Raw genomic sequence first — 27,861 nt, forward strand, 5'->3', positions numbered from 1 at the left:
CAGTTTTGAGGGCTGTAAATCAGGATCGTAGTTTGCTCAATTATGGTGTTGTTGGTATCAAAAGCGAAATAGATCTAGCAGTCATCTGCATAGTAATGGAAACTGGTGTGGTGCTTTTGAACCTAAAGCTCACGTGGTCGATGAATAAACTGGTTAAATTTTGAATTCAATCAATACAACTTTATTTATAAAGCAGATACACACACAGTAGTTTATCACAAGAGCAGAAGAAAAGGTAGATTAAAGCTTTTATTTAGGTGGGCATTGTTTAACAGTTTAGTGGTTTAACAAAATAAAATACATGAACTGGAAATTTGAGAAAAAAACGCACACGTAATATACAGTATGTATTTATATATAAAAAGGAAAAGATAATAAAGATGCTATGTGTGTTTGTGCTGACCTCCCAGCGGTGTGGCTAAAGCTCGATCCATGGCGTACTTTGGTGAAGGTCAAGGTCCCATCCATCTGGACAATGTTCGATGCTCGGGCACTGAGATGTCCTTAGGTCAGTGTCCGGCTGTGGGTCAGGATAGCCATGATTGTCGCCACAGTGAGGATGCAGGCGTCATCTGTGGCTACACCCTGGATCCTGTGGGAGATGCTGCTGTGGCTATGCAGAGCTGTGGCCTGAAACTCAATAACCAGCGTCGACGACGGAGGATCATTGGAGGAGATAAGTCCCTGAGGTAAGTAGACACACACTGTACTGTGCAGTGGGATGTATGTAGATTCACACACTTGATTCACTGTATCATCCATGAAACAACAACACAGGTGTTATTACAGTCGTTATCCTGCCTGACAAAAAATGAAATAACTATTTCTTGTTCTATACTATAACCATAACTAATTAGGTATATGTCTGTAATTTCTGCAATAGGTCGAATTTGATCACATTACATTACAGGTCATTCAGCAGCTCTTATCCAGAGAGACTTACAGTAACTAACTACAGGGACAGTCTCTCTGGAGCAACTTAGGGTTAAGTACTTTGCTCAGGGGTACAATGGTGGCAGCCTGGTATTGAACTCACAACCATCTGGTGTTCTGTTTGGAAGGCGTACCACCAGACCACTAGGCCATCACAATTCCAGCACAACTGAAAGTAAGACCCCTGGCTTGTCTGTATGTGGTTTCAGGGGGGAGTGGCCCTGGCAGGTGTCTCTGTGGCTCAGGTCTCAGTCTAGAGGAAATCATCCTCTGTGTGGAGCGTCACTCATCAACCCCTGTTGGGTTGTTACCGCTGCCCACTGCTTCAAGAGGTAGGAGACAGCTCCCTCTAATGGACAGTTTTGAATATATGTTTATGTTTTTGGTTGTTATTACATAGAGGACACACATTCAGGATTTGCAAATATGGGCACTCTAAACTTTATTTTGAAACAATATATATATAAAATCTATAACCATGTTTTTTAATTGAGGCATTAAAAATTAACTAATTAGAAATCCAATGGACTCACTTGTGTTCACCTTTTGGCCTTTTTTAAAATTATTGTTATCACTATTTATTTTATCCTGTCACAATAAATGGTCTTCTCTGAGCGTATTTGTGACCTGAGTTCTAGTAACTTTACGTTGCAATCTATTATGGCTTGCATATTAAAGGATGGGCATTTATCATTTCCAAATTTCCTTTGCTCCTCCAGATTTGGCAGAGACCCGACCCGCTACGTGCTGCGCCTTGGTGACTACCATACTGAGGAGCAGGATGACTTTGAACGCACCTTGTCACCTGAACGCATCATTATCCACAGAAAGTACTACAGTCAGGGCTGGGAGCACGACATCGCCCTGCTGCGGCTCAAAGGCACAGAGGGCAACTGTGTGGCATTCAACCCTCACACTGGAGCAGTGTGTTTGCCAGAGCCAGGTAACAAGTGGGAGAAGAGGCCTGCTGCATGTGTGATCACCGGCTGGGGCATCACAGGTAACATCCCTGCTCAGACCATCTGTTTGTCTTTCATCCCAACGTTACCATTAGTTTAATCAAGCAAGATGGCTTGTTGACGACAAGCAGGCAACAACTTAAAGGAGCATTACATCATTTGGTATAAGTTTGTTGTCCAGCCCAGAGGCATTGGAACAGACAGCTTCATTTCTGTACGTCCAGCACAGAGATACAGCAGCTTGTAGCAACCTTGTCCCCTAGAAATTGTATTTATATACTAATAACTACTACTACTAATTTGCAACAGCAAGGCAACCCAAAACAAATGTTCAAGGTTAGGGAAAGATGGTAGTCCTGATGAAACATTAAAACAAGACAGGCAGAATCACAAAATGGATCACTACGCAATACTAAACTATATATTAACTATACATACATGTACAGCTACAGATATAGAATTACAACAGTGCTAGTCTACTTCTCATGCACATCACACTTACTCTGCAACACACCTGCCTGATCATCCCTGGCAATCTGCTGCAGATATGTCAGACATCCTTCATGTGGCTGCTGCACATAAACTTTCCACCTGTACAGTTCTATTTCTACACATTAAATACATAAGTCTTAACCTTTACCTTATAAATGTCTATGCAAATATTTACATAATGGTTTGGGTCTTTCCTGCCTTTAAAATGTGAGGTGCAGCTCGTTACGAGGCCTTGGGATGCCATGAGTCACTTGAGCCGGTCCAAGTAAAACCCAGTTTGAGGTAGTGTTCATCATATTTCATTTTAGTTAACTATGCTCTTGGTATCATGGTAAGCACCTTCATTGCCTCCATGAGATGTGTCACAGCCGCTGCTGTAACTGTTGACCGCGTTGATCATCGCACAAGCTACAATAATTCACTTCCTTTAGTTTTATAACACCTGCATGCACCTGTCCTTTTCACCTCACACAGTTTCTTTGTCACAAGTCTGTCCTTCCACAATCCCCCCCCAACTCTCCCCTGTGGAGGCACGCCTCACTCTCTGTTCTGGATAATCCACAACTCTGTCAACAATTTCACAGGGATTATTTCACAAAAAAAACACTTTTCACAGCGAGGTGTACGGATTATCCAGAGTAACCTGGACACTGATGCTGAACTTTTTACCTGTATTTCTATTAGATATTTTTTACTTGATGCTTTCACATGACTGTACTCTTATGGTAATGAGTAAGGTTTTTTCTCCTGTCTGCTTCCTGCTGTAAGACTCAGAGTACTCCCGCACTCTGCTGCAGGCCTGGGTCCCCCTGCTGCCAGCCTGGAAGTGTAAGAAGCGATACAGTGACCGCTTCACCAGCCGCATGCTGTGTGCCGGGAGCCTGTCGGAGCGCCGCCGTGTGGACAGTTGCCAGGGTGACAGTGGAGGTCCGCTGGTTTGCCAGGGGGAGGGGGGCCGCTGGGTGCTGACAGGAGTCATCTCCTGGGGTCATGGCTGTGGCAACCCTTCATTCCCTGGGGTGTACACACGTGTTAGCAGGTTCCTGCGATGGATTGACAAAGTCATCAACAAACCCTACAAGACCTAACAATGGAGAATAACACTCTTTACAGTTGGTAACACACATACTGAGTTCACTTCTTCAGAACTCTTCACACAGTTCTCTTGGAAGCAACAGTGAACCTCACATCCACAATGCACAGATGCAACCATATCACTTAACATGTCTCAGGAGCAACTGCTGACAAAATTTATCCCTCAGAACACTATGACCTGAAACACACTGACAACAGGCAGCATCACATGGATCCCTATTGTCTTAGTAGTATCATTTATTTATTCATTTATTTAGAATAAACCAAGATTCCACTACAACAAGAAGGACGTTATTGCATTGCCTGTGCTCACAGTATATGTAAAAAAATAATCAGAAATGCTTTTTTGCTGCCATTTGTGTTGTAAATTAAATCCAAGTGCAAAAAATGAAACTAAAGTACTTGCAGTGATGCAATACAAAACTCAACATATTCACTACACATACTTGTAAAGCACAGCTATAGAAATACAACAGTGCTTCTCATCCACATTACACCTTACATCCTGCATGCATGATCATCCTGGCAATCTCCTGCAGATATGTCAGACATCCAGCATAAACTTTCCACCTCCATGAGGAAAGGAGTTCTTCTGAGGGGTTGAGGAATAGAGAGTAAGGTGGAAGGCTGTAAACCACTCTGTGACTGAACATCGTCCCATCCAATTGCAAAATGCCTCCTTTCCTCCCCTGACACACGTCTCTCATAGAGCTCATCAAGGTATTAAGAGACATTGTTATTTTTTGTATTTCTTTTTAGATATAGATGTAGGCAGAATGTAGCAAATTACAGTCTAAGTTATACTTATTGTTATGTTGTGATGCATTTTTTGTCCAGTCCACTTTGACTTCTGTTGTGCTGACTGTGGGAAGAGGTTTGAAAATGTGAACTCAGTATTGAGAAATGTATGTTACCAATTGTTTAAAAAATGATAACACTGGATAACCTGTGTTATTAAGGTTATTCAGGACTTGTGGCTGGAGCTGTGTATTGGACATTGCTTCTGTATTGTGCCTCCTATACTGAGCTCTGCAGCTCATGTGTTTGTTGTTTCGTTTCCCACATCACTTCAAAAAGCATGTATATGCCAGTGTATCATATTCTCACAGTGTGAACTAATGCCAAACGTCCTGTGTTGTTTCGTACTTTGAGGAACCATGATCAGAGCAAGTGACGAGCGCTCAGCAAGTGGTAAAAGGTCGCTCAATTTGTTGATTAAATGTGTTGTAGATTTGACATTCGACCAAATTGCAATGTGGTTGCTCAATACAGGTCATCATAGGTCCATTATTCTGGACCTGATCCGAAGTGATCCAGTGGAAAAACCTGCGCATAAATATAATTTTAAATACAGTCATGATTTATCAATGGGTACTATTCCGGATAGAGAATAGTACCCATCCAAACAGGATTGATGGAACAGAGAAAGATATATTGACATAAGCTTGAGACCTGCTGCGGCAATACCATTTGGATCCGGCCACTAGAAACCCAGTTAACCCATGACCAAGTCCTCCACGGGGTACATACAGCACAGTAAGAAAAGTGCTATATTCAGTCACATGAAAAGTTGAATGTCATTGCACTAAAATGCACGCCTTCCAATCACACAGGGTAAATGATGACCTCATGCAGGCCGGAGCCAGTAAAAGAATGAATAAAACACAAAAATGTTTGTATGTATGTATGTATGTATGTTTGTATGTATGTATGTATGTATGTATGTATGTATGTATGTATGTACATATTCAGTACTACATTATATGCTAGTACTGAATATGTACATACAGACATTTTATTTGTTTTATTAACATTCCAATGGGTTATGGGAATATGTATATATTCAAATGATATGATAAGGGTGTGTGGGGAGGGGTTGTCTTTGTGAGGGCCCTGTGTCAAAACACAGATTTAAAACATCCATCACTCCAGCTGATATTGTGCTCACATGGTGTACAGCTGTAGTGTATATATATATATGATAAACGTTTTTCTCTTTTCTGTTATGCATTGGCAAATGCACATGTCATCTTTTATCGTTTTAATTTATTTGGAAAAAGACATCAATGTTGACTTTGTTAAGCTGTATTTATTTATGTAGTATCCATGTCACATTCCACCACAAGGTTAAAGAAATGCAAATTGTAAGTAAGCATGCTGCTGGTAATATAATGTAGCACAGCAGGAGGACTCTAATATTCAACCACAAGACACTTAGCAGAGACGAGCTGGCTGGTCTCTGTCTCTCTCTGTTCAAAATTGAAGCTTTTTATCGTTTTGTGAACACCATTCAATAAATGTCTCAAAACAAATTATTAAATTCTCCACAATCCCTCACAAAATCTCCTTTATGCCATTGTAAATGAACAAAAATACAGTTTTACTGGTTAAATTATTCTGACAATTCTTAATTCTCCCTCAACATTACGTTGCTCTTACTGTAATGACACTCAGCACTTCCCGCTGATGCTTAACAGCCTTACAGGGAAGGAACTGCTGGAAGGCTGTTAATGTGAAACAGGTTGAGGAAGCAGATTGTAGATTGTAATAACAGCAGACAACAGAATACCGGAAGATTTTATTTCACCAATATATTTAGTCATTTTTACCTTATGCACACATAGAAATACAGAAAGCAAAGCTATGTTAACAATATCAAACATTAAGGCACTGAAAAAAAACAAAACATCTTAAAACACACAGAAGCAGTTGCTACTCAGACACATGACAATCTTGTAATACATTTGTAATAATAGAATACATCCAGGTTTAAACTTTCTTTATCATCTATCAAATCCATTTACTTTACAACAGTAAATAGTCCCCAAACCTTTTTAAACGTTTCCTGTTCCTGTTGTAAATAAAAGAAAACTTAGTAGCATTTGCCTAAACCATTGTTTAATACTTGGATGGCTAGTCTTTTTCCAAAACAGTACAATTAGTCATTTATTATGCAGGAACCGTTGTTCGCTCATTTGCATTGTTGTTCCTCTGGAAAAAAAACTAAAATAGAAAACATTTAGGATCCATTTGAATGTTTTTTTAAATAATCTTCTCCACTGTATTTCTTATTTCTGCCAAACACAGAGTTACAATTTCCCCATCACTTCTGTGCATTTAGTGCATACATCAGGAATGTTTCTCATTCATATATTTATTTGACGGGAGTGACATTACCTGAGAGGAGTACTTACAGATGTTCTCCTTTTGTTATATCAGGAACTGTTGTTGGAAGTTGTTCACGTGTGAAAAAAACTAACACTATCATAGTTGTCATTTGAAGCGAGGATGGGCTGTTAATCTGCAAAATAGAGTTCAATCTATGAGATGTTCTTCAGAGCTGGACCTTCAACAGTTTGTTGTATTTTGAATAGTCACTGTACGGTAAACATCATGACTCCTTATTTTGCACCTAGAAGCCCCCGACCTGGAGTTAATATACTGACAACACTTCCTGCTGATATTACTTACTTTCTTTCATTTATATTTGCCTTTCTAAATGCAGTCAAGTCAAGTAAATTTTATTTATTTAGCCCAACATCACAAACAACACATTTGCCTCAGGGGGCTTTACAGACTGTACAGTCTACGACACCCTGTGTCCTCAGACTCTCACAGTAGTATGGTAGGTGAAATATTTATAATCTGACATGAATTATTGCCAAGGACACCAGTGAGAAGTCAAAGCATACACATCTTGTCCATCCTTACTTTGTATTTCAGGTTCAATATATTTGTGAATATAATAATTAATTTATTATAATTTTGGTCCACTGAAAATGCATTATTTTACATTTTGACTTCTGGATCCTAATTAAGAAGATTATTACCCCCCTCCCCCCCCCCCCCCCCCCCCCCCCCAAGTGTATTGTGAATACACCCCAGTTGCATATGAATGTCATATGAACTTGAAAAAACAGGAAAACTAACCCAAATAGCAAGCCTAAGGCTTTAACTTATATTTCTATAACACAAGACTATAAGTATTACAGTACAATGTAAAAAGGTTCCTACGTCTTATGTATGTTTAAACTACAACATTATATTAGAGAACTATGTTGAACTATTTGATAAGTTACCACACTGACAGGAGTATTATAGCTAGAGCTATTTTGAATAGTTAACTAATAAGTAGCTCCTCACTCATCGACATGTAAAGGCCAACATAACTCTCTAAAGTGACCAAATAAACGACAATAGATCTTTGTCCCAAGATTAAGCACACATTTTCTTAGACTTCTTTGCATCTTAAGTTTGTACATTTCTTCAGGGCCTTGTTGGCTCTAATCCACATACATTTAACTGAGATATTCACATTTTAAAGTCTAATTAAAGTTTCAAATATGTGATTTACTATCTCTGGTCTATGAGATGAAAATGTACAGAATAAAACGTTTCTTTTAAAATTTGATCCTGTTTGGAACTAAGACGATGTTGTTAAAGACAAACAGGTTGAAAGTTGTACATAATGGCACTGAAATTGTATCTCAGTTATATTTAGGCGTGACGCTAAATCTCTAACACTGTGAATCTGTTGTTGCTCAATTAAAATGTAAGAATCTAAAAGAAACTTCTTGTGTCATAATTGATACTGTTTTATTTTGATGGTGCATCATCTGCTTGGTATAGTGGTTTGAAAGTAAAATTTAAGAACAATCAAACATATCATGTTGATAGTGGGGAATTCTGTAGAGAGACTCCTGCCTGTAGGCTACAGCTCGAGGTAGAACGACAGAAGCTGCATCAGATGTACAATATCATCACTGGGCATGCTCCTGAATACTAGCACTCACAGACGGCAGTGGAAAGTAAGTACATTTACTCAAGTACTGTATACGTATAGTTTGAGGTACTTGTGCTTTACTTGAGTAGTTCTATTTTATGCTACATTATACTTCTACTACATTACATTTCAAAGGTAAGTATTGTACTCTACTAAATGTATTCAACAGCTTTAGTTACCTTACAGAGGGGTTTTCAGGTATTGTGGCTGTTTAGACGTGTGAGGTCACCCATGTACATAGAGTGAGAGAAATGTCAATCAAGCCTAGTCAATGCCTGCACACATAGTCATGAAAAGGTCAGATAAATAAATCAAATCAAAAGTCAAGAATCTAAATTAATAAATAAATCAGGTTTGAAGTGTCAGCGCGCTATAGCCTACATGACAGTATGCTTGGTGTATTCGGTTTGTGGACACCTCGCATGACTGCACTTTTTCTTTATCCGAGCTGAAAGCCATCTGAACCATAGACATGCAGTATATACATGATCTGAAATACTGCCTGCTGGCAGCCGGAAGCTGTGATCAGCTGATGGAGGAGGAGCTGCAGGAGAGGTGAGCCATCTTCCCCCGGCAGAGTGATAGAGCCTGGACGAGAAGGATACGGGAAATCATCTAGGGATCCCGGTGTCATTTGGAGGCAGAGACGTTTTTTAAGACGCCAGGACAACCGATGTCAGTCGGGATGGAAGATATATGTGGGACTTTCTGCAACAGAGCTGACTGAGGAATATAACGTTGTCAGCTTTTAACGTCAGAGAGGAGGCTGTTATACTAATACAAAGAAAGGAAAACATTGAGCTAGGAGCGGGGATTAAAGCCGAAATATGAACCGTATGTAGCCTAGGAAAATGCGAAAGTCCAGAAGATATGCGATATAAATAATCATGTAGTCCTTACAGTACGAAAGGTGTATAACGTTAGCTTCACCAGTAAATGTAAACAAACCGCAATTCAAGCTAGCTGAAGTTAGCCGATTGGGAGTTAGCTTTCTTGTGCTAATACATATAGCTTAGCTAATATATGGTAGTTGTACCGAAGCAGAGCAAAAGTAAACCGACATAAACAAGCTTGTCGTCGGCTTCAAACCCAAGTGTAACCTTAATATAATTGTTTGTAGTGGATGACAGCCGTTTTTGTTATTTCAGTATGCAGTTATTAGCATAATTAGCCTTCCAGCTAACGTCGGCGAAATGTTATTTGCATTAGCAGCCAGCATAATAACATTAAACTAGCACACTAAATGCAGAACAAAGAAGATATTTGGCAATACTAACGCTACGTATGTTTTTGACATCGAATCGTTTAAAAATATTTTGCTATGAAATAGAGTAAACACTTTCAGGGTTGGTTTAACTGTTAATGCTACAATAGGTAATCTAGATAACCCCGTGTAGTCCAATTGATTGGTTGAAAAGAGTAGGACGTCGGGATAAGAAAAACAACTTCATGACTTCTTAAAGATTTATTCACATCACTATCCCCAGCCAGCATTGTTGCAACTCTATATGGTGTGTTCGCATTTCCTAGCTTCATAACGTTAGTGGGTGGACATTTTCAGTGTTGCAGTCTATAACGTTACTCTATATTATTTGTGATAGTAACAATACTTGGCTGGTGAGTTTTGCTCGTTTGCCCTCTCAGCGGCAGCAGTCGGCAGTAGTACAGTTAAACAGGCGACAGGGCCTTCTGTTCAAATAGGCTGTAAATGGAGCCACAACTCAGACCGGCAGCATGGAGAGAGTTGCTAAATCCATCTAAATTACTAGTAGTTTGATTTGAATATATAAGAAACCACATCTAAACATCGGAGAAGTTACCTAAATACTTTTTAATTGTAGTTTAGTTGTGTATATATTCCTATAGGCTATTTAAAGAAGACCACTGCATTGTCAGTTTGTATTATGTAGCTGTGTTTGAGGGCCCAGCGGTAAGCCTCTCAGCTGTGTTTTGGTTGCTAGTGGCCTCCCCTCCCCCAGTCTCGAGACTCTTGATTCTTTACGACTGTTGGACACTGTCCTCCGGGTTTCCCCTTGATTTGTAGGTTGAAGAAAGGCCGTGGCCTCACCTCGCAGTCCTCTGGACTCCGAGGCCGTTAAAAAGTGGATGTAATGGAACTGATGTTCGCCGAGTGGGAGGATGGGGAGAGGTTCTCCTTCGAAGACTCGGACCGGTTCGAGGAAGACTCTCTGTGCTCCTTCATCTCTGAGGCCGAGAGCCTCTGTCAGAACTGGAGGGGATGGAGGAAGCAGTCCGCTGGACCCAACTCTCCTACAGTCAAAATTAAAGGTTGGAGGACCTACTTACACATACATTCCCATTTATTTATAATTCTTTTAAATATTCCTTGAATTTCCATAATGAGTGTGAAAGGCTTTAGTACTGAAGTTAATTACAATAGGATTAAAGGACAGTAGCAGTATTACCTGTTGCTAGAAAAGCTATCGTATGTGTTATATCTTATTATAAAAAAATATGTTTTCTAATTTTAAAGTGATACAATAGAGAAGCTTACTGGTTAGTTTATTACAAATACTGGGGCTGTAGCTGATATTTTTGCTACTCAGTATAAAACGTTCAGCTCCCATCTGCACCGCTTGGCTTTGTCAGGACAAAGCAAGACTGATGTATTAGTCACTGAAGTATGATGACTAACTGAAAAGTCCAAAAAAGTTCAGTCCCAATCGCAAATGCCTTATGCAATTGCACCTGTCTACTTGTATTTAATCATTATGTGGCTTGTAGTGTTATGGAAGTATCCTGAGAATGTGGAACTCACTGGTTACAGGTAGATGTGTTTCCTGACCACTCAGTCAGCCAGCATTAGGGGGGTGGGAGTCAGAATAACTCCCGATACAATACTATTTCGATGATACAGCGATTCTGCAATACTGGAATCATTGTAAGACCATCATCTAAGATGAAAAATGGAAAAGAAAACAGGAATTATATATTTAGTTACTGCCCTGTGATGTCAGCTTCACATAATTTGACAACTGAGATGAAACAATGTGCAACAAGGTCCATACAGGCTTAGCTTAGTGCCTCTTTAACACACGTGCACACTGGCTGCAACTTGTCCAAGGTTTCAAAGTGAATATTTGAAATAAAAGTGCAAGAACTGTGTAGAGAAATCAAAAAAGTTCTAAACAACAATGCTGCTTCTTTAAAGCTGCTTTGTGTCAAAATAGTATAAAGATAAACCAGATGTTTTTATATACAAATTAATTTTTATCAGGTAATAAAAGGTGAGGTCGGACACTGGTCAGACACTGAATAGAGAAAATGGTGAGCGGTTGCTATGATTGCCACCCAAAGTTAGCAGTTAGCACCCTGGATGTATAGAGTGAACTGGATACAGTGTTCATTCTTATGGAAGTTTCTCAGTATAAAATTACCTGGATCTTCTGCTGATTCTATTCATTGGGCCCATAGAACAAGCGTAGCAGGGTTTCCTTTACCCTCGCATCCCGTTAGTTTATTGTATAACTTTTAGGACCTAATGATTTAAATAAGGGCTATTTAAGTGTTCGTACTAGGAAGTTGATTTATCTCTCACCGGTTACTTGTTCGTACACGGCTGTGCATACGCATGAGGCATTTCCAGCCCTGCAGACTCTGCAAATGGAGTGCATCCAAACATTGTTCAAACCCACAGAACGTAACATTAAATTACAGTAAAGATCTCAAAGTTTCCAAAGGAAACAAATATGTCAGGCTGATTTTGTATAATATATTGGGCCCAGTGGTTCAGAAGGTTTAACATTTTTATTTTATCAAGGATGTAATGCTCTGTACATTTTTGTAGATTTACATACATTTTTGTAATGAATGTTTATGGTAAAAAGTTCCAGGTTGTCATGTCACCTGCAGTTCTGACTGTGCCCATACTATTATTTCATTCATTCAGTCAGACAGTGACAGTTCATACCTGTATCGGGGTCTATATGAATGGGTCAACGTCCGCTAGCCGTCACTCTATCACAACCCTCCTCCTGACCGGGGTTTGCAGAATAGAGGCTGCAGTCTGAAAAAGGAAATACGTTGACATGTTGGAGGGTTTGAGGTTTACCCAAACTGCAGTGAACAGCTGTTGCATGTGTCCAGGCCATGACACAGCAAGCTGATTATCGGCCTTTGTTTTTGCGGTGTGTCCCGCACTGCTGCCACTTTTTGGACCTGCCAACAGTCTCCGCCGCTGATTCAACATGCTGGAAAAGCAGCCGAGACTGTTGACAAAATAATTCACTCTGATTGGCTTTTCAGCTTCAGCTAATCAATAAGGAAAACAAACAACTAACGTCAAGAGGACATACACAGTCTCTTTTCACTTTTCATCTTCATCTCATCTGATCATTCACAACAACACGGCCATCTGATAGATGAAGATAAGTGGTGAGCGAGAGTGATGTGAAAGTGGTCGTCAAACGCTGCTTTGTTTTAATGTGTGTATCTTCACAACAGCTTGTTATAGGTCTTGCAGTATAGACTACTGCCGCCTGCTGATATGGAAAGTTATTTCCTCACACGGAACGTATGTGCTGTTGACTGTATTCAGATTAAAATAGGTCATTAGCTTAGTTAGCAAGGCTACTGCCAAGTAGCCTGTAGGCACCTTTGGTTGTGTGTAACCATAGGTGACCCTAGCTTTCCATGTTGTAGCGGTCCCTCAAGAGTATCCTGGAACACTTCCCTTAACCATGCATTTTTGTTGACAAATCCACCTGCTCTTATCACAATGTGAGCAGAATAGAGATAATGAGAACACCTGGTGTAAAAGTAAAGACATGTCCAGATAGTGTATCAAGGTATTTATTCCATTAATACCAGGTGGAGAGGTCAATCAAATCGTGGCGTTTGTGACCACCTGATGAATGTCCTATTCCCTTTTTCTTTTAGCTCTGGTCTCTTTAGCTGCTAAATGTTTCACTAAGCTAGTATCTACCGCTGTCTGTCTGCTGTTAGCTACTGAGCATGTAGTGAAAAGTGGCTTTATCAGAGTAAAAGCTGCCGACTGCCGCTGGAAACAGGGTTGATGACAGCACCAAAACTTAACCATACAAGCCAGTGTTATAAATAGGTATTTTGCTCCAAGCACTTAACACAGTACATCTGGTCCTTGTGCAGAAATGTATGTTACAATTATAATGCTACTGTGATGTCCATATCAATTAAACTAAACTGCACAACCAATGCACTAAAAGAGACTTAAAAGCTCAGTTCAGTAGCTACAGAGTTTGTCACGACGAGGGAACCCTTTCACATTACATGCAATCATTTTGATTCAGTGTTATTATAACATTAACTAGTGAAGCTTTAAGTTAAAGGTATAGTATGCTACATTGGTCAGTTGGTGTGTGTAAACAAACATGATTTAGTGTTGGCAGCTCCTCCCCCATTCAACAAGCCAGAGAGAGAGAGAGCAGCGTTGGGCGAGCAAGCTACAGTGAGAATGAATCGGAGGAAATAAAACGTTATTTTGTGATGCACACCGGAAGCACAAATTAACCCTGCGGAAAGGTGTTGGATTTTTAATGAATGCACGTTTCATCCTGCTGTAGCCTCTACTGTCTGCTGTGTACTGTATGTGTGGACATATGTTTGCAGCACACTTGAGACAGAGGAAACCCTGAACTGAAGCAGAAGAATATGAAAGCTGCGATGCTGCGATGAAGGAGCCGGGGGACGTGGCAAAGTGCCGGTGTTTGACGACATAGGGATTAGAACGGGCTGCACACCCTGCTTGTTGGCTGGAAGTTACTCCCCCACATGGGGCTGAAGTTTTATACAGTAGCAAAAGGTTTCCCTATAATTTTACAATCACACCTCCATCACCAAATCCCAACGGGCTGTGACCCTCAAAATTCTCCATGCTGAATGAAAACTATGCCACTTTTTTCTGAGCGCCTATGTCAAAGCATGGATTCCCCCAGTGGAACAATCTGCAGCTAAAAAACCTCACCCACGAACATGTGGGAGAATTTTAGACAGAGACCTAACAATGTGGTGCTCTGTAAGCTCTGCTAATCACGGAGTGCTATGTCAAGACGACAGCAGCAGCGAGACAGCCGTTTACTTGTTTCTGTTGGTAGTAGCCACTTAAAATTGATTTTCTAAATGTTTTTGCTGTTATGGTAACATAATGTTACAGCATGCAACAGCTAACGTTGTTTTGCGGCCATTTTCTATTTTTCTATTTACTTTGATGACCATGTACGAGTGAGAACATTTCTTAAACTGACGTTACAGACTGTGGTTACAGAAGGTAAATCTTTTCAGTTTTTTCTTGGCCCCACATTGATGCAAAAATAGATTTTCTTGTGATTATCTTAACTACATATTAGTCCAGTGATGCAGTGAGTTGTACTCATAAACGTTCATAACCATTTTAAGTTTAAAGTAAAATACTTAAAAATAAGTAAAAATACTGATTCTCCAGTTCAGGGAAGAGTTGCTATGCCACACAGTGATTACATTTATCTAGTGTGGCAGATTTATTTTGGGTGAATTAATTATGTATTAATAGGGTAATAAAAAAAATCTTTATTATTGGGGGAATATCTTTATTATTGGGGGGGGGGGGTTAGCGTTAGATTAATCGATTTTTTTATATTTTAAAAATATATTTTTTAGGTAAAGCCCTATTCCTTAACTTCTACCTACATGACTTTGCAGCTCTGTTATCACCTGATTGCCTAAGTGTTACAAAACTGGAAACTGACAAAATACTGTCTGGTAATCATCTAACCACAGTTCTTCCTCATCCTGATTTTACAATGTCACTCTCTTCCTCCATGTCTTCCCAAATCAGGTGACGTTGCAAAGCAGCTGGATATGGCGAGATCCACAAGAATCAAGCAAGAATAGCTACCGCGGTAGAAACGGTATTGCAGAATCTCTACTAGTGGACCTATTTCTAACTTTGCACAGTATATACACCGTCATATCGCCCAACTCTAATAATATAGATAATATGGCCAGCATCTTTAGAATTAAAAAAACAGTCTATCCGGGAAACATTGTCCTGCGGTCCGCTCGAGGTCAACCGCTTGATCCGGGACGATGGAGCCAGGTCTCTGTAAAGATACACAACAGTCTCTGACGTTGCTGGGTTAGTCTGAGTCTTATTTACCGCTAACATCAGCCAGGAGCATGCTGGGTAGTGGAACAGCCTTACTGTAGGTTCTAGCTGGGTTAGCTTAGCTCCACTCTCGGCATCAAAAAGATATTGCTATATTTATATATTGGGTCACACACCAAATATATATAAAAAACATTTAAATAGGACTAATCACAAAACCATGATGAGACTATGACTAAGTCCAGAATCAACTTAAAACAATATTGAACATTTGTGAATGAAGCATGTTTTGTAACCCAACTCTTCCCTTGAAAGTGATGTGTTAACAAGAAAGTTCAGGTTTCACTTCCGCTCTTCATAATGTCATATAATATCATTTAGTAATGATTGGCATGGGTTATTATGGGTATTTAGTGTCAATGTAAAACAGTTGGCAGTCTCATTTATTAGCTCTGGTTGGAGGCTTCACCTTCGCAACAGCCGCTGAGGCTCATGGGTAATGCAGTATGAAGAGTCATTATACACAGCAAGCTGACTCCAGAGCCAGAACCACAGAAGATATCATGCAACTGTTTCCACATACTCGGAACTAAACATGAATATCATCAACACAGAGTGAACTTAACTAGCGTGGACACTGGGGACAGTATTATTGGGTCTGAAATGTTCCTTTAATTTATTTAGTCATCAATCAAACAATAGTGATGATAGTGAAGCAGCTGCACAGTGATGCTGACAGGATGTGATCATGAGGCTCAATCCTGGACCTGAGCTGTGCTCCACTGTGAGAGGGGTAAGAGGGAAAAAAAGCCTTCACCTGTCAAAACTCTTCTGAAAACCAATACAGAATGCTAAACACACACTCACCCCCCCACACACACTCACACTCTTGTCTCCATCCGAGGACAATAAAGCCGGATGTCAGGACAAGAGAACAGATGTGGGATCCAGTGTGGAGACGAGCCAGAAGCTGCTGTCTTGTTTTCTGTTTGTTTTGTATAAATGTCAAAAAGGCCAACACTGTATCATCTCTAATAAACAGAGAGGTTGGAAATGATGGCTGATGCGTCTGGTTTACCTCACTCACCCTCATGTTACACATGTGACCGTAGAAATATTCACTATGATCCAACAAACTCATCAGAGCCACATGCAGGAAGAGGAAACATGTTCCTTAAGTCTTTTTAAAGCAGGCTCAGTCAGCATAATGACATACTGTGGGGTTGATGACAAGCTGAAACACAGAACTTTAATACTTTGAGAATGTTGATTTCAAGCATATAACATGGTACAGAAACACACACAGCTGCTCCTAGAAAATCTCAGTCCTAATCAGTACACAGCTGTTAGCCACACACACACTTGCAGTACCACACAACTCTAATCTCCACTAGGGTCATGAATAATGTTTCAAAGATCATTCACAGTGACACGTGTTCTAAACAATAATGCACAAGGCCCGGCACCGAAGACAATCACATCTGGACTAATCTGTTTAGAAGTCTGAAGTCAAAATTATAATAAATGCTGGATGAATTAATTTGACTTTATTCCAATGTCCAGTAACACTAACCAATGCTAGAAATCCTGCTTTTCTTAATGTTCTTTACATAAAAATATTTAAATAAATGATACAAAATGTAATTGAATTTAAAAACATAAACCTTCAAACTGATTTGCCCACACAGATTTAATATTTACATGCTTTGATGTTTCCTGCTGTCCTGCAAAGTAAACAGAAAATCAGCATGTCTGCAAGTTGAAATGTAAAAGTGCTGATGTGCAGGCGTTTGAGGTGAGTCACAACCCAGAGTCAGGAGCACATGCTCAAACAAAACAAAAAAATACATTTATTTGTACATGTGTAGGGGTTGGATCAGCCCCTTCTACATCCAGGCCATGGTCAAACCATACACCCCAGCACGTTCACTTCGCTCTGCATCAGCCAATCAGCTCGATCCTCCCTCACTGCGAGTGGGACCCAGATTCCCCTCAAACAAAACTTATCCTGGCTCTAAAATGGTGGAACGACCTCCCCATTGATATCAGGTCAGCAGACAGTCTTCACACCTCTCCTGTTTCGACTGCACCTCTGCCAATAATCATACAAATAATTATTATTTATGTGTGTAAGACTTGCATTGGTTTGGCCTATTTGAAGCTAATGTACGTGCAAAATTATTGCTGTTCCGAGTTGGATCCTCGGACAAAAGCGTCGGCTAAATGTAATGTCATAGGTTGGTGGTGAGGGAGTAGACACTTCCCAGTCTGAGCTTCAGTTCAGTCACTGCTCTGTTGTGCAGGTACTGCCACTCACTCAACCCGCAACCAAAGTTGTTATTTCTAATGTCTCTCCGTTCATAACTGATGAGTTTCTCAGCAGAGAGCCATCCAGACACGGGAAAGTTGTTTCCCCGGTGAAAAAGATTCTGTCTGGATGTAAGTCTCAGTTACTTAAACATGTAGTGTCTCACGTAGACAGCTGTATATGATCCTTAATAACCGGGATGTGGAGCTCAACCTCCGCTTCCATGTTAGAGTAGATGATTATGATTACGTGTTTTTTGCCACCTCATCGGGTATGAAATGTTTTGGTTGCAGGGAGGAGGGACACATCGCAAGAGCCTGTCCAAGGCACGGGGACCCAGCTCCATCTGGTCCAGGAGGGGCGGCGGCTGCTACGGCGGAGGGCTCTCTGCCTAGGGCAGCCGTGGCTCCGGCGGGATCTCCACCGGCCGCTCCGGTTGTGTCCGACCTGGCGCACGAGGTTTGTGGTAATAATTTAAGTGGTGTGGGGAATGATAATGGGGGGAAAATGACCAAGATATTCGAGGTTAAGTAGGAGGATGTGAGGTCGAAAAAAACAAGGAGGGAGAAGAGGTGCAGGTAGAGGAGGAGGAAGGTGGTTTGGGAGGAGAGCAGGTAAAGGAGGCAGGAGAGGTGCGCGTAGAGGAGGCAGGTGGTTTGGGAGGAGGTGCAGGAAAACATGACAGAAGAAGAAAGGGTTACATGGAGTGAGCAGGTAGAGGATGCAGAGATGGAGATGGAGGAGGAAGAGGCAGCAGCAGCACTGGAGACAGTAGAGCAAAAACCTGCTTCCAAACTTAAGAAAAGGTAAAGAAAAGCATCCAGTGATGCTAAAAACAGTAAAGTTAGGGAAGAGGGACAGACTGTGAGAAGGCAGGGACAGATGGACAAGAGTCTGAGTGTGTGTTGGACAGCAGTGATATCCTTGGTTTTAATTTAAGTAACAGTCAGAAGGAAAAAATGTATATGGCTGAAAGTTTAAAAGTTTTCATCCAACAAATTAAAAACCAACATGGTGTAAAGGTGGAGGATTACTTTCCAGATTTGGTAGTTTTTAATACCTCGGCCAGACTCCATATGAGTCAAAGAGAGGAGTCCGGCCTCACTGACCAAAGGTATTATAGATAAAAAAAACTTGCGATATAAAAAAATAAACATTGATGATGTGTGTTTTAAATAATGTGTTTGTTTGTTTTTTTTGCTTTTAACATCCCAGTAGTGATGGATACTTTCAAAATGGGTGTTTTAAATGTGAATGGAGCCAGAGTCTTAAAAAAAAGAGGACAAATATATGAAACTACAAAAATTAAACATGTTGATGTACTTTTTTTTTACAACAAATGTACAGTGACAGTTTTAATGAGATAGACTGGAGGAGAGAGTGGGAAGGGGAAGTAATTTTAAGTCACAACACTTGTCTCAGTGGAGAAGTGGGCTTCCTCTTCTCCAAGTCTTTTACTCCAGTGATGTGTTAAATGGCTGTGCCTCGGAGGATTTTTTTATTCTTGGGAGGGGATTTTAACTGTACAGAAAATGCATCTTTAGATCGCAACCACACAGAACGCATCCAGCGTCCCAGAATGAAAGTTTTTATTCTTCCCTCTACTCCAGTGAGTATGAAGGGAGATGAAACACTCCTCGGAGGGTTCTGTGATGCACTGCCTCATGTCTCAGAGGAGACCAACTCACAGGTAGCTCTACAGGCCATGCAGGGAAGGCGACCTCCCGGCATCGATGGCCTCACAGAGTTTTTTTAAAGCCTTCTGGGACATTTTAGCAAATTATCTTTTAGATGTTTTTAATGAAAGCCTGGCCTCCGGTTCCATGCCGATGCACTGCCGCAGAGCCGTAATAACACTTCTGTCTGAGAAGGGAAACCCGCAGGACACCGGTAATTGGCGTCCTGTGTCTTTGTTGTGTATAGATTACAAGCTTCTGTCCATGGCCCTGGCAACCAGGCTGGGGGAGGGCTATGGAGCATGTCATATACCGGGATCAGACCTACTGTGTGCCCGGCAAGTCCATGGTAGACAATGTCCACCTAATTCGGGATGTTTTGGAGGTCGCCAGCTCATTGGGCATTAATACTGGTCTGATTTCTCTAGATCAGGAAAAGGCTTTTGACCGGGTTGAGCACTTCCTCTGAAAAGTGATGGAGAAGTTTGGGTTCAGCCCTGATTTCATAGCTAAGATCAAAGTGTTGTACAGTGAAGTTGAGAGTGTGCTGAAGTTCAATGGTAGTCTGTGTGCTCCTTTTAAAGTGTGTAGAGGGGTCCGGCAGGGCTGTGCTCTGTCAGCAATACTCTATGCGCTCTCCCTTGAACGTCTCCTCAGGAAAATACGCTGCAACCTACAGGGTCTGCTTTTACCTGGCTTAAGTAGCAGCATTATTTTATCAGCTTATGCGGATGATGTCATTGTTGGAAGCCAGAAGGAAGCAGATATTTTAACCAATATTGTAAAAGATTTTAGCACGGCATCTGCAGCGAGGGTGAATTGGAAGAAAAGTGAAGCCCTCGCTGCCGGGGATTGGAGTGGCGGTCTCCCAGTTCTTCCCCAGAGCCTTACCTGGAGAAGAGATGGAATAAAATATCTAGGTGTGTTTTTGGGAAAAGAAAATATAGCCCAAAATAACTGGGAGAACGTCACTGAGAAGATTGAGGGAAAGATTTCCAAATGGAAATGGCTGTTCCCTCAGATGTCCTTTAAAGGTAGGGTTTTGGTTTTAAACAACCTTGTGGCATCCCAACTTGTGGCACCGTCTGACCTGTGTAGACCCTCCCTCAGGCATTTTAGCCAAAATACAGAAATAAATGGTGGATTTCTTTTGGGATGGTCTACACTGGGTGCCACAAGAAGTGCTGTTTTTATACAGAGAGGAGGGGGGACAGGGCCTAGTCCACCTGGCCAGCCAAACAGCCACTTTTTAGACTTTTAGACTTTGGTATTGAGAGACGTGGCCAGCTGTATCCTCAGACGCGTGAGTAACCTGGGGCTGGATACTGCTCTATTTTTGACTGATTCAAAAATGTTAAAGTTGAGTGGGCTGCCTCCGTTTTATCAGGGTGTTTTTAAGTCTTGAGCCCTTTTTAACCATAAAAGGTGCCCAAAGTCTGACTGCACTGGTTGTTGAAGGAGCCACTGATCCAGAGAGCTAGGCTGGACATCAGCAGCAGCGTCACACCCGGCCTGATGGTGGCTCTGTGCAGGTTCAGGACCCTGTGCCTGCAGCTGCTGGTAGATGCAGTGGGGCTGGCGATGAGCAATGAGCTCTGGGCTCTCAGCTGGGTCTGAACTCTGTCCAGTTGGCTCAAAGGATCCTGCAGCTCTGGAGCCAGAGACTCTCTGGAGAGGAGAGGATCCTCCTCACCAGGGAGAGGCTGATCCAGACCCAGCAGAAAACGTTTCCCGAAGTCTACCTGAGCCCAGGGCTGGGAGAACTGACCAGCCCCCTGCTCAAGGTCATTAATCCAGTAAAACTGTCGCTGCACAGAGCTGACATAAAAAACTTTCTATACTAACTGTGTAAAAAGCAATTGCAGAAAAGGCCTGTGCAGCAGACCCTCCACTGTGTGGAGCAACAGACTTGGTAGAGAAAGCGGACCGGGCCCTCAGTGAAAGATTTTATATAAACCTCCCCTCAAAAAGCGGACTGCCGACCTTCAGTGGAGGATTTTACATGGTGCCATCGCTTCCAATGCTTATTAATCCTGCTGTTTTTAACAAGTGTCCATTTTGTAATCTTCGCGAGACTGTTTTTACATGTTTTTACTGAGTGTAAGAGACTCACAAGTTTCTTCTCTCTTTTAACATTGGTTTTTAGTCTTTTTGATGTAGTTTTTACTGAGTGTTTTTATCATGGGAGCTGCCTACAAAAAGGCAAACAAAGAAAAGTGGCAGCTCCTAAATTTCCTCTCAGGAGAAGCCAAAATGGCCATATACATAAGCAGGAAGAACACAATAGAAAACAGAGAAGGGCAGGAGGCCCGGTCAGTGTGGCTCTGTAACATCAAGGCCAGAGTCTGGCTAGAGTTCAGATTTCTTAATCACAGTGATGATTTAGAAACTTTTAAACAGCGTTGGTGTTCCAAATATATTGTCTGTTTTATTGATAAAGATGAATTACACTTTGCACAGATTTTTGTTGGATAAAAGAAGAAAAAAAAAATATTTTTTACAGAAATGGATATTCTTTGCATTTTATTTGTAAACTGTTTGTGAGTTTACATTTATTTTTGTAAATAAAGTGTTTAAAAAAAAAAAAACATCTCTGTCTTTTATTTCAACTTCAATCATTGTTTATTGGAAACTCTATTCCTCATATATGTTGAATTGAATTCTGCCTGAAGAAATATTGGACATTCTGTGCTGTGCACTGACTCGATATAATGCAAGGAATTCATTGGAATTAAAGTGAAGCGTTTTTTTAGGTTGTTCGGACAGGCCTGGAAGTCATTTTCTAGCCACATGATGTTCCATGCTCCCTCCGATCGTGTTCATGTTCATGATTTATGTCTCTCAATGTAAACCTCTAGAGCTCACCTCCCAGAGACACACCACCCACTTCCCCACTGCACTCTTTTCAAATGTGTGTAGGAAGCAGGGAGTAGTTCATCACCCTTTAAAGTTGGGGGACAGAGGGAGTAGGCTTGTAAATATAAACTGCAGGAACCAGCAGTCCATAAAGTTATAGATGATGCATTATGATGTCATTAACCTCTGTCACCACAGACATGCAATATTTTGTGATGAGAGGTCCGCCCCACCCTCTCTCTGGATAAGGAGAGCTTCACCATTTTGCCTCAGAGTTTAATCTGAATCCAATGTGGAGCTCCATTCTACATAGAAATGAATGGGAAGCAGAGTTCAGTGTGACAGCACCCTGAGGCTTAAAGACAAGCATGTTTTGGGGTAGGGCTATATTTGCATGATTGACAGGTGTGGCAGCCAATCACACAGCCATGGCTGTTACCACTAGTTGATCCCAGCTCAGCTCCACCCAGGCTTCCTCCCACAAAGTCAGATTTTCCTGCTCCGATAAAGCAGCTGGTGGTGATGAAGCCCCATCACAAACCTGTGGCATCACAGAAGCTGCTCCAGGTTCTCTACACTCTGTGTTAACATGTCATATTCATGCTCATTTGTGTCACATCTATGGAACTGAAAGCAGGGAGTTGATGATGCAGGAGCCGCTCCCAGATGACTTGTTTTGTCTGTCTTTCCTCTCGCTGCTGGCTGAAAAAAACAAAAACGCATAGGCCCATTGAGTATTGCAGTTTCCATAGCAACAGGGATAGGGATGGAGAGTTGGTTGGTGTTGGTGGGAGGGGGAGGGTGGCAGGGAACGACAGAGTGTGAAAGTGAAGCGCTAACTGTGTGTAACTGAGTGTATATGTGAATGGAGATGAAGAGAAGGAGTGGAGGATGGAGACAGAGAAAGAGAAAGATGCTGTTTGCTTTATTTACTCTCTAGTGCACACATTCATTCATGCATCAGCCCCGCTCCCCTCTTCTCAGGTGGAGGACAATGACGCTGACTATCTCCTCTCATTATCATTCCCCCACCCCCTCCATCCGTCTCCCACTACAGCTGGATAAGCCAAACCCTCACCAGCTCCACTTTCTCTTACAGAACAGGGATTTGAAGATTGCATTCTCACGTTTGTAATCAGATTTAGGAGAGGATTATCTCAAGGTCCCCTCCATCTTGTTCACAGCCGGCAGCAGCTGAGACAAAGCAGGGAGAACAGAGAGGGATCACATGCAGCTCAGTGAATGGAGTGTAGTCAAAGATCGAGAGGAGGGAGAGGTCACCTGTGGATGTGAGGTGGGGAGGATGAAGGCTTTCTGAGGAGCTGCACCCATCACCCGACACATCAGACAGGCACGAGAGAGGCTGAGCAGCAAGTATCTCCCTGTGAAAGGTAAACTGGTGCATGAAAATATTTCAATCCTCTTTTCTGCTCTGGAGTATACTGATCGTATGTGTGCAATTGTTATTGCATGTGTTTGTGCAGGCAGACTGTATGTGTGTCTGTTTTGCGTCCATGCGTGTGAATGTGATCATGAGAATGGTGTGCAGAAGAGTGAGATGTGAAAGTCTCTGGTTCTGGTTCAGCCCACCTTCTGGCGTCCTTTACAACCAACAGAGTTACTACCTGGAAATTTCCCACGCATGTTATCTTTGTGTGCCACAATTTGTATTTCAGAATTAGAAAATATTAGTAAAACTAGCATCTGATTGTTTTCTTTTACAAAAGTTTGAATTCTGATCTTTCAAATCAAGTTCTTAAAATGTAGTTTCAGATTTCTGAGACACTCCATGTAGGGATTTAACACAGCTTCAGACAGACACTGTTAGCGAGCACTGACTTTTTGCCATTTGGCTCCTGTGACTTGCTTCATGACGCTTTACACACCACACGTTCTCATGATGTAATGCCAGTCAGCAGAATCACCCTGCAACTGTTTCTATTAAAATAATAGTTCTCTCTGACAGTGAGAAGAGAAGAACAATATCAACCTCATGTCATGGGTGTTATGTTTGTATGGAGTTTGAGTCAAAGTGTAGTTAGCCTAGCTTAGCATAAAGACTGGAAACAGCTAGCCTGGTTCTGTGCACAGTTCAAAATACACCTAAAAATATTCTTTAAAAAAGACTGATGTGTGTACACTGAATGCAGATGTTGAATGTGTTCATTTTACTTTGTTGTCCATGAAGTAGTGCTGCAAAACAAATGCTGCATTTGATATTGTTATTTATTGTTTTTCTCTCAGAAATGCTTATGGTGTTATTACTCCTCGCTGTCTTGTAGCATTAGGGAGGATGAAGCCTCTTGTTGAACCACCTGCAGATTTTGTGTTGTGTTCACAGATTTTGCACAATTCATTGTCATTATTCCAATGACATTTTCCTAAGCAAATGAAATGTTAACAGTTGCAGGTTGTGACCCAGTAGCTGTAACATTAATGTTGTTTGGAGAAAGTGCTTATGAGCATATGACAGTCCTCAGCATGTAAACACTCCACCATACGAGCACATATGCTTTAAATTCTGCTTTACCTGTGACGTAAAACAGATGTAATCAGGAAAGTAAACTGCAGGATCTCGATTCCCACGCAAGCTGCATTCCTAATGTTAATTCGAAGAACTGACTGTGAAGTGTGCACATTATTATTGTTATTGGATTATGGAAGTGATTTATCCCAACATGCAGTTATGTTGTGTTCAGAAAACATAACCTGAGCAAAAACAATAACTAAGTAACCAAACCTCAGATCCTGATATTTACTAGTGAAGCTGTTTGTTGTCCCTGGCTGATGTGTCTCCCTGTGTCACCAGCAGAGGGCATGTGTCTTCACACTGGTTTGTGCTTGAGATTTGCCTTCATGATTTAAAGAGTAACTGTTGCTCCACACTTTCCACACTTTGAGCAGCAGTGATGTACTGTGGCACTATACTACATATATACACACTTATACCACATACACTATAAGTACAGACTCTTCTGTGATGTGCTTCCTCTCTCCAAACAAAAGCGCTTACTCTTTAAAAAGGCTGATGCCGGTTCTAACTGGAATACCAGCTGATCACATCTGGCAACACCAAATCTCCAGGTTCACTGTGTGGCAATTGTTTTGTTATAATTATAAACATATTTTGTTTGGTATGTGGGAATATGTATTACCAAAGCACAATATCAGCTGACATTATAAGGCTGAGTTCTCCATTATTACCTAACCTTGATGCCATTTCAGTACATCAGTATTCATTTGTGTATAAACACACAGCAAGCCTGCGTCTATATAATATTTAAGCACAGGACTATTGTAAATTCTGTACAGGGAGGAGGAATAATAGGTCTCCTGTCAGGTTTATCCGGCCATGTTCAACAGGAGCAGAGTTTATAGAAGAGCAGCCTTCAGTTGATGGGGAGCATGTGATGGCATGTATAAATGATGACTGCTGGTCAGCTAGTTAACCAGTGCAGTGTGTTAGTAATACATCAAGATTAGTCTGACTCACAGGATGTAGACTGTCAGTATAAGCTTGCTATTGCCCGCCAATCTCAGACCTTCTCCTTGTCCTCCACTATCTGCATGTTTCCTTTTTAAAAATCCTGTCGCTACATGAAACAACAACAACAACCTCCGAGCTAGCATGCTAGCCTGATGTTGATCCGTTTTTTATAATGAAAAAGAGTAAGGACTATGGGATTTTCTGCCACTCACATGTTTTATTTCTTCTTTAAGGTTTTCGATGGCAGAGGCCGAGCGTCCCATGTCAGAGCTGTACCCAGGAGGGGGAGCTGTTAGCCTCTCTGCTCAGTCCCTCTTTGACCCCTCCAAGAGCTCGACACAGCCAACAGACTGCAGACTGGCTGCAGCACCAGGCAAAGTCTCCCAGGAAGAGCTCCAAGAGGCTGTCAGTGAGATCTGTAAAGCACATTCAGAAAGTGACTGCAGCTGTCTGAGGGTCGGCGGAGATCCTGGTGAACAAGAACAAAGCCAATGTGAACACTGTGTGCCCCTCAAGGCTTCAAGCCCCCCCCATAGTCTGGCTGAGACGCATGCACCCTCACATCTGCACGAGAGAGTGGTGAATGCAATCAATGGCAACTCTCAGGCTGGTGAGACGGTGCAGAGCATAGAGCCCGCCTCCCTCCCTGTTCACAGGAGCCACTTGGACACTACCTACATCCCTGTGGTTAAACAGGGAGCCCCCCAGGCTCTGCTCAGAAACACTTGTGGACCTGACTACCATGGTGGAGATAAGAGTATCCAAGAGAGTCACTCCATGTTAGCCTGCAAGCAGCCCATGCAGCTGCAGCAGTGCCACATTATCACCACCATTTGCCGAGGGGCCAACAGTGGAGAAGGTGGTGCGCAGCAGCCTCACAGCAGGTGTGTCTGTGTCTCGTCTGCCAAGGCAGAAGCCAAAATGGAGGGTGTTGAAGGAAAGGGCCATCTTTCCCCTAAATGTGACAAGCCACTCTGCTATGGCTCTTACAACTACCATGTCAATTTTGAGGACACATTTGCTGCCTACTGCCACCCCCAGCCCATCCCTGCGCACCCCCAGCTGCTGCCCCGTGTGGCAGGCATAGAGCCAAGCTGTAACATCCAGCGTGCAGTGGCACCTCCCTCAGCGACGAAGCACCTCACCCTGCCTCGCCTCATCTCCTCTGTCAGTGAGACGGGCCTGGATGCCAAACACCTGCTGCGGTGCTGCAATCTCAACTGCTCTTACATCAGCTTGCTGCCTCCTGGTGCTGCACCACAATCCCAAAAGCACTTTGGTGGAGAAGAGTACTGCAGCAGTCCCGTTGGCCATGTCAGAAGCCTAACCCACGACATGGGGACCATGACAGCCCACAAACAGCTGAGGGATGTCGGGGTGCAGACAGCACAGACAGTCACACCTCATGTCTTCCCTCAAATCTGTCTCGCAGAGGAGAGGAGGAGAGAGGCTCCCGACAATGACAGTAATGGAGGCAAGAAAGCGGGAGGAGCTCCCAAGTCCCCCGTGAAGGAGGTGAAGTGGGATGCCGAAGGCATGACATGGGAGGTGTATGGGGCCTCCGTGGACCCTGAGGAGCTGGGCGTGGCCATCCAGAAACACCTGGAGCTGCAGATCAAGGAGACAGCAAGCCATGCGGCCAAACTGTCCCACCAGAACACCAACAGCTCCCGGCAGGGCGGGAACACCGGCTGTCAGAGAAAGAGGAGCAGGATGATGGGCTCCATCCGAGCCCCGGCCTGCTGCACCCGCAGCACTACAGCTGTCGACTAACGGAGCGGCTGACTGATGGACTGTGCTCAGCAACTAGTAAGGCTACTCTTAGCCTCAGCCTCAAATAAAGTCAATGGAAGGTAGAATAATCTGCATATTAAGTCAATGAAAACGCCTCATATAAAATGATGATTAAATATTTGTATTATTGTTATGAAAAAGGCAAATCAAAAGAAAAAGTGGTAAAAAAAAAAAGGAAACCAATGATGAACTAACAACAGCTTTACATTTCATTTGTCTATGTTTCAATATTTCAACTATTGGAATCATGATTCCTGCAGCTGTGCACTGCCAGTGTTTTCAGAAGTGTGTGTGTGTCTTCATAATAAACTACTAAGGACATAGACACCTGTACTGTGTAAAGCAATCTCATGCAGTCTGATAACTGTCCTGCAATAAATACGACTCTTGTAAAATG

General features: G+C 42.0%; 2 protein-coding genes across 4 annotated transcripts in view; both read left to right on the forward strand.

Annotated features, from left to right (window-relative positions):
* Positions 1-8,016, forward strand: part of LOC115020050 (neurotrypsin) — a 28,397-nt gene extending 20,381 nt beyond the window's left edge. The window contains exons 11-14 of one of the 2 annotated variants that reach the window (XM_029449905.1): positions 411-689; positions 1,143-1,265; positions 1,653-1,933; positions 3,153-8,016. In XM_029449905.1, coding sequence (XP_029305765.1) covers positions 411-689; positions 1,143-1,265; positions 1,653-1,933; positions 3,153-3,472 — 1,003 coding nt within the window. In that variant the 3' untranslated portion in view covers positions 3,473-8,016. The remainder of the gene's footprint in view (positions 1-410; positions 690-1,142; positions 1,266-1,652; positions 1,934-3,152) is intronic. The other variant, XM_029449906.1, reaches the window with a different exon arrangement.
* Positions 8,017-17,605: 9,589 nt separating this feature from the next.
* Positions 17,606-27,861, forward strand: LOC115020113 (uncharacterized). 2 transcript variants are annotated; one of them, XM_029450007.1, is made up of 4 exons: positions 17,608-17,646; positions 17,945-18,110; positions 23,368-23,574; positions 25,904-27,861. In XM_029450007.1, the coding sequence occupies exon 4, from the start codon at positions 25,911-25,913 to the stop codon at positions 27,441-27,443; it is 1,533 nt and encodes a 510-aa protein (XP_029305867.1). In that variant the 5' UTR covers positions 17,608-17,646; positions 17,945-18,110; positions 23,368-23,574; positions 25,904-25,910; the 3' UTR covers positions 27,444-27,861. The 2 variants fall into 2 exon arrangements, with proteins under 2 accessions (XP_029305868.1, XP_029305867.1); XM_029450008.1 differs by lacking the exon at positions 23,368-23,574 and having other exon boundaries at positions 17,606-17,646.

Source organism: Cottoperca gobio, chromosome 15 (genome assembly GCF_900634415.1).
Source record: "Cottoperca gobio chromosome 15, fCotGob3.1, whole genome shotgun sequence".
In the NCBI taxonomy this organism is placed as follows: domain Eukaryota; kingdom Metazoa; phylum Chordata; class Actinopteri; order Perciformes; family Bovichtidae; genus Cottoperca; species Cottoperca gobio.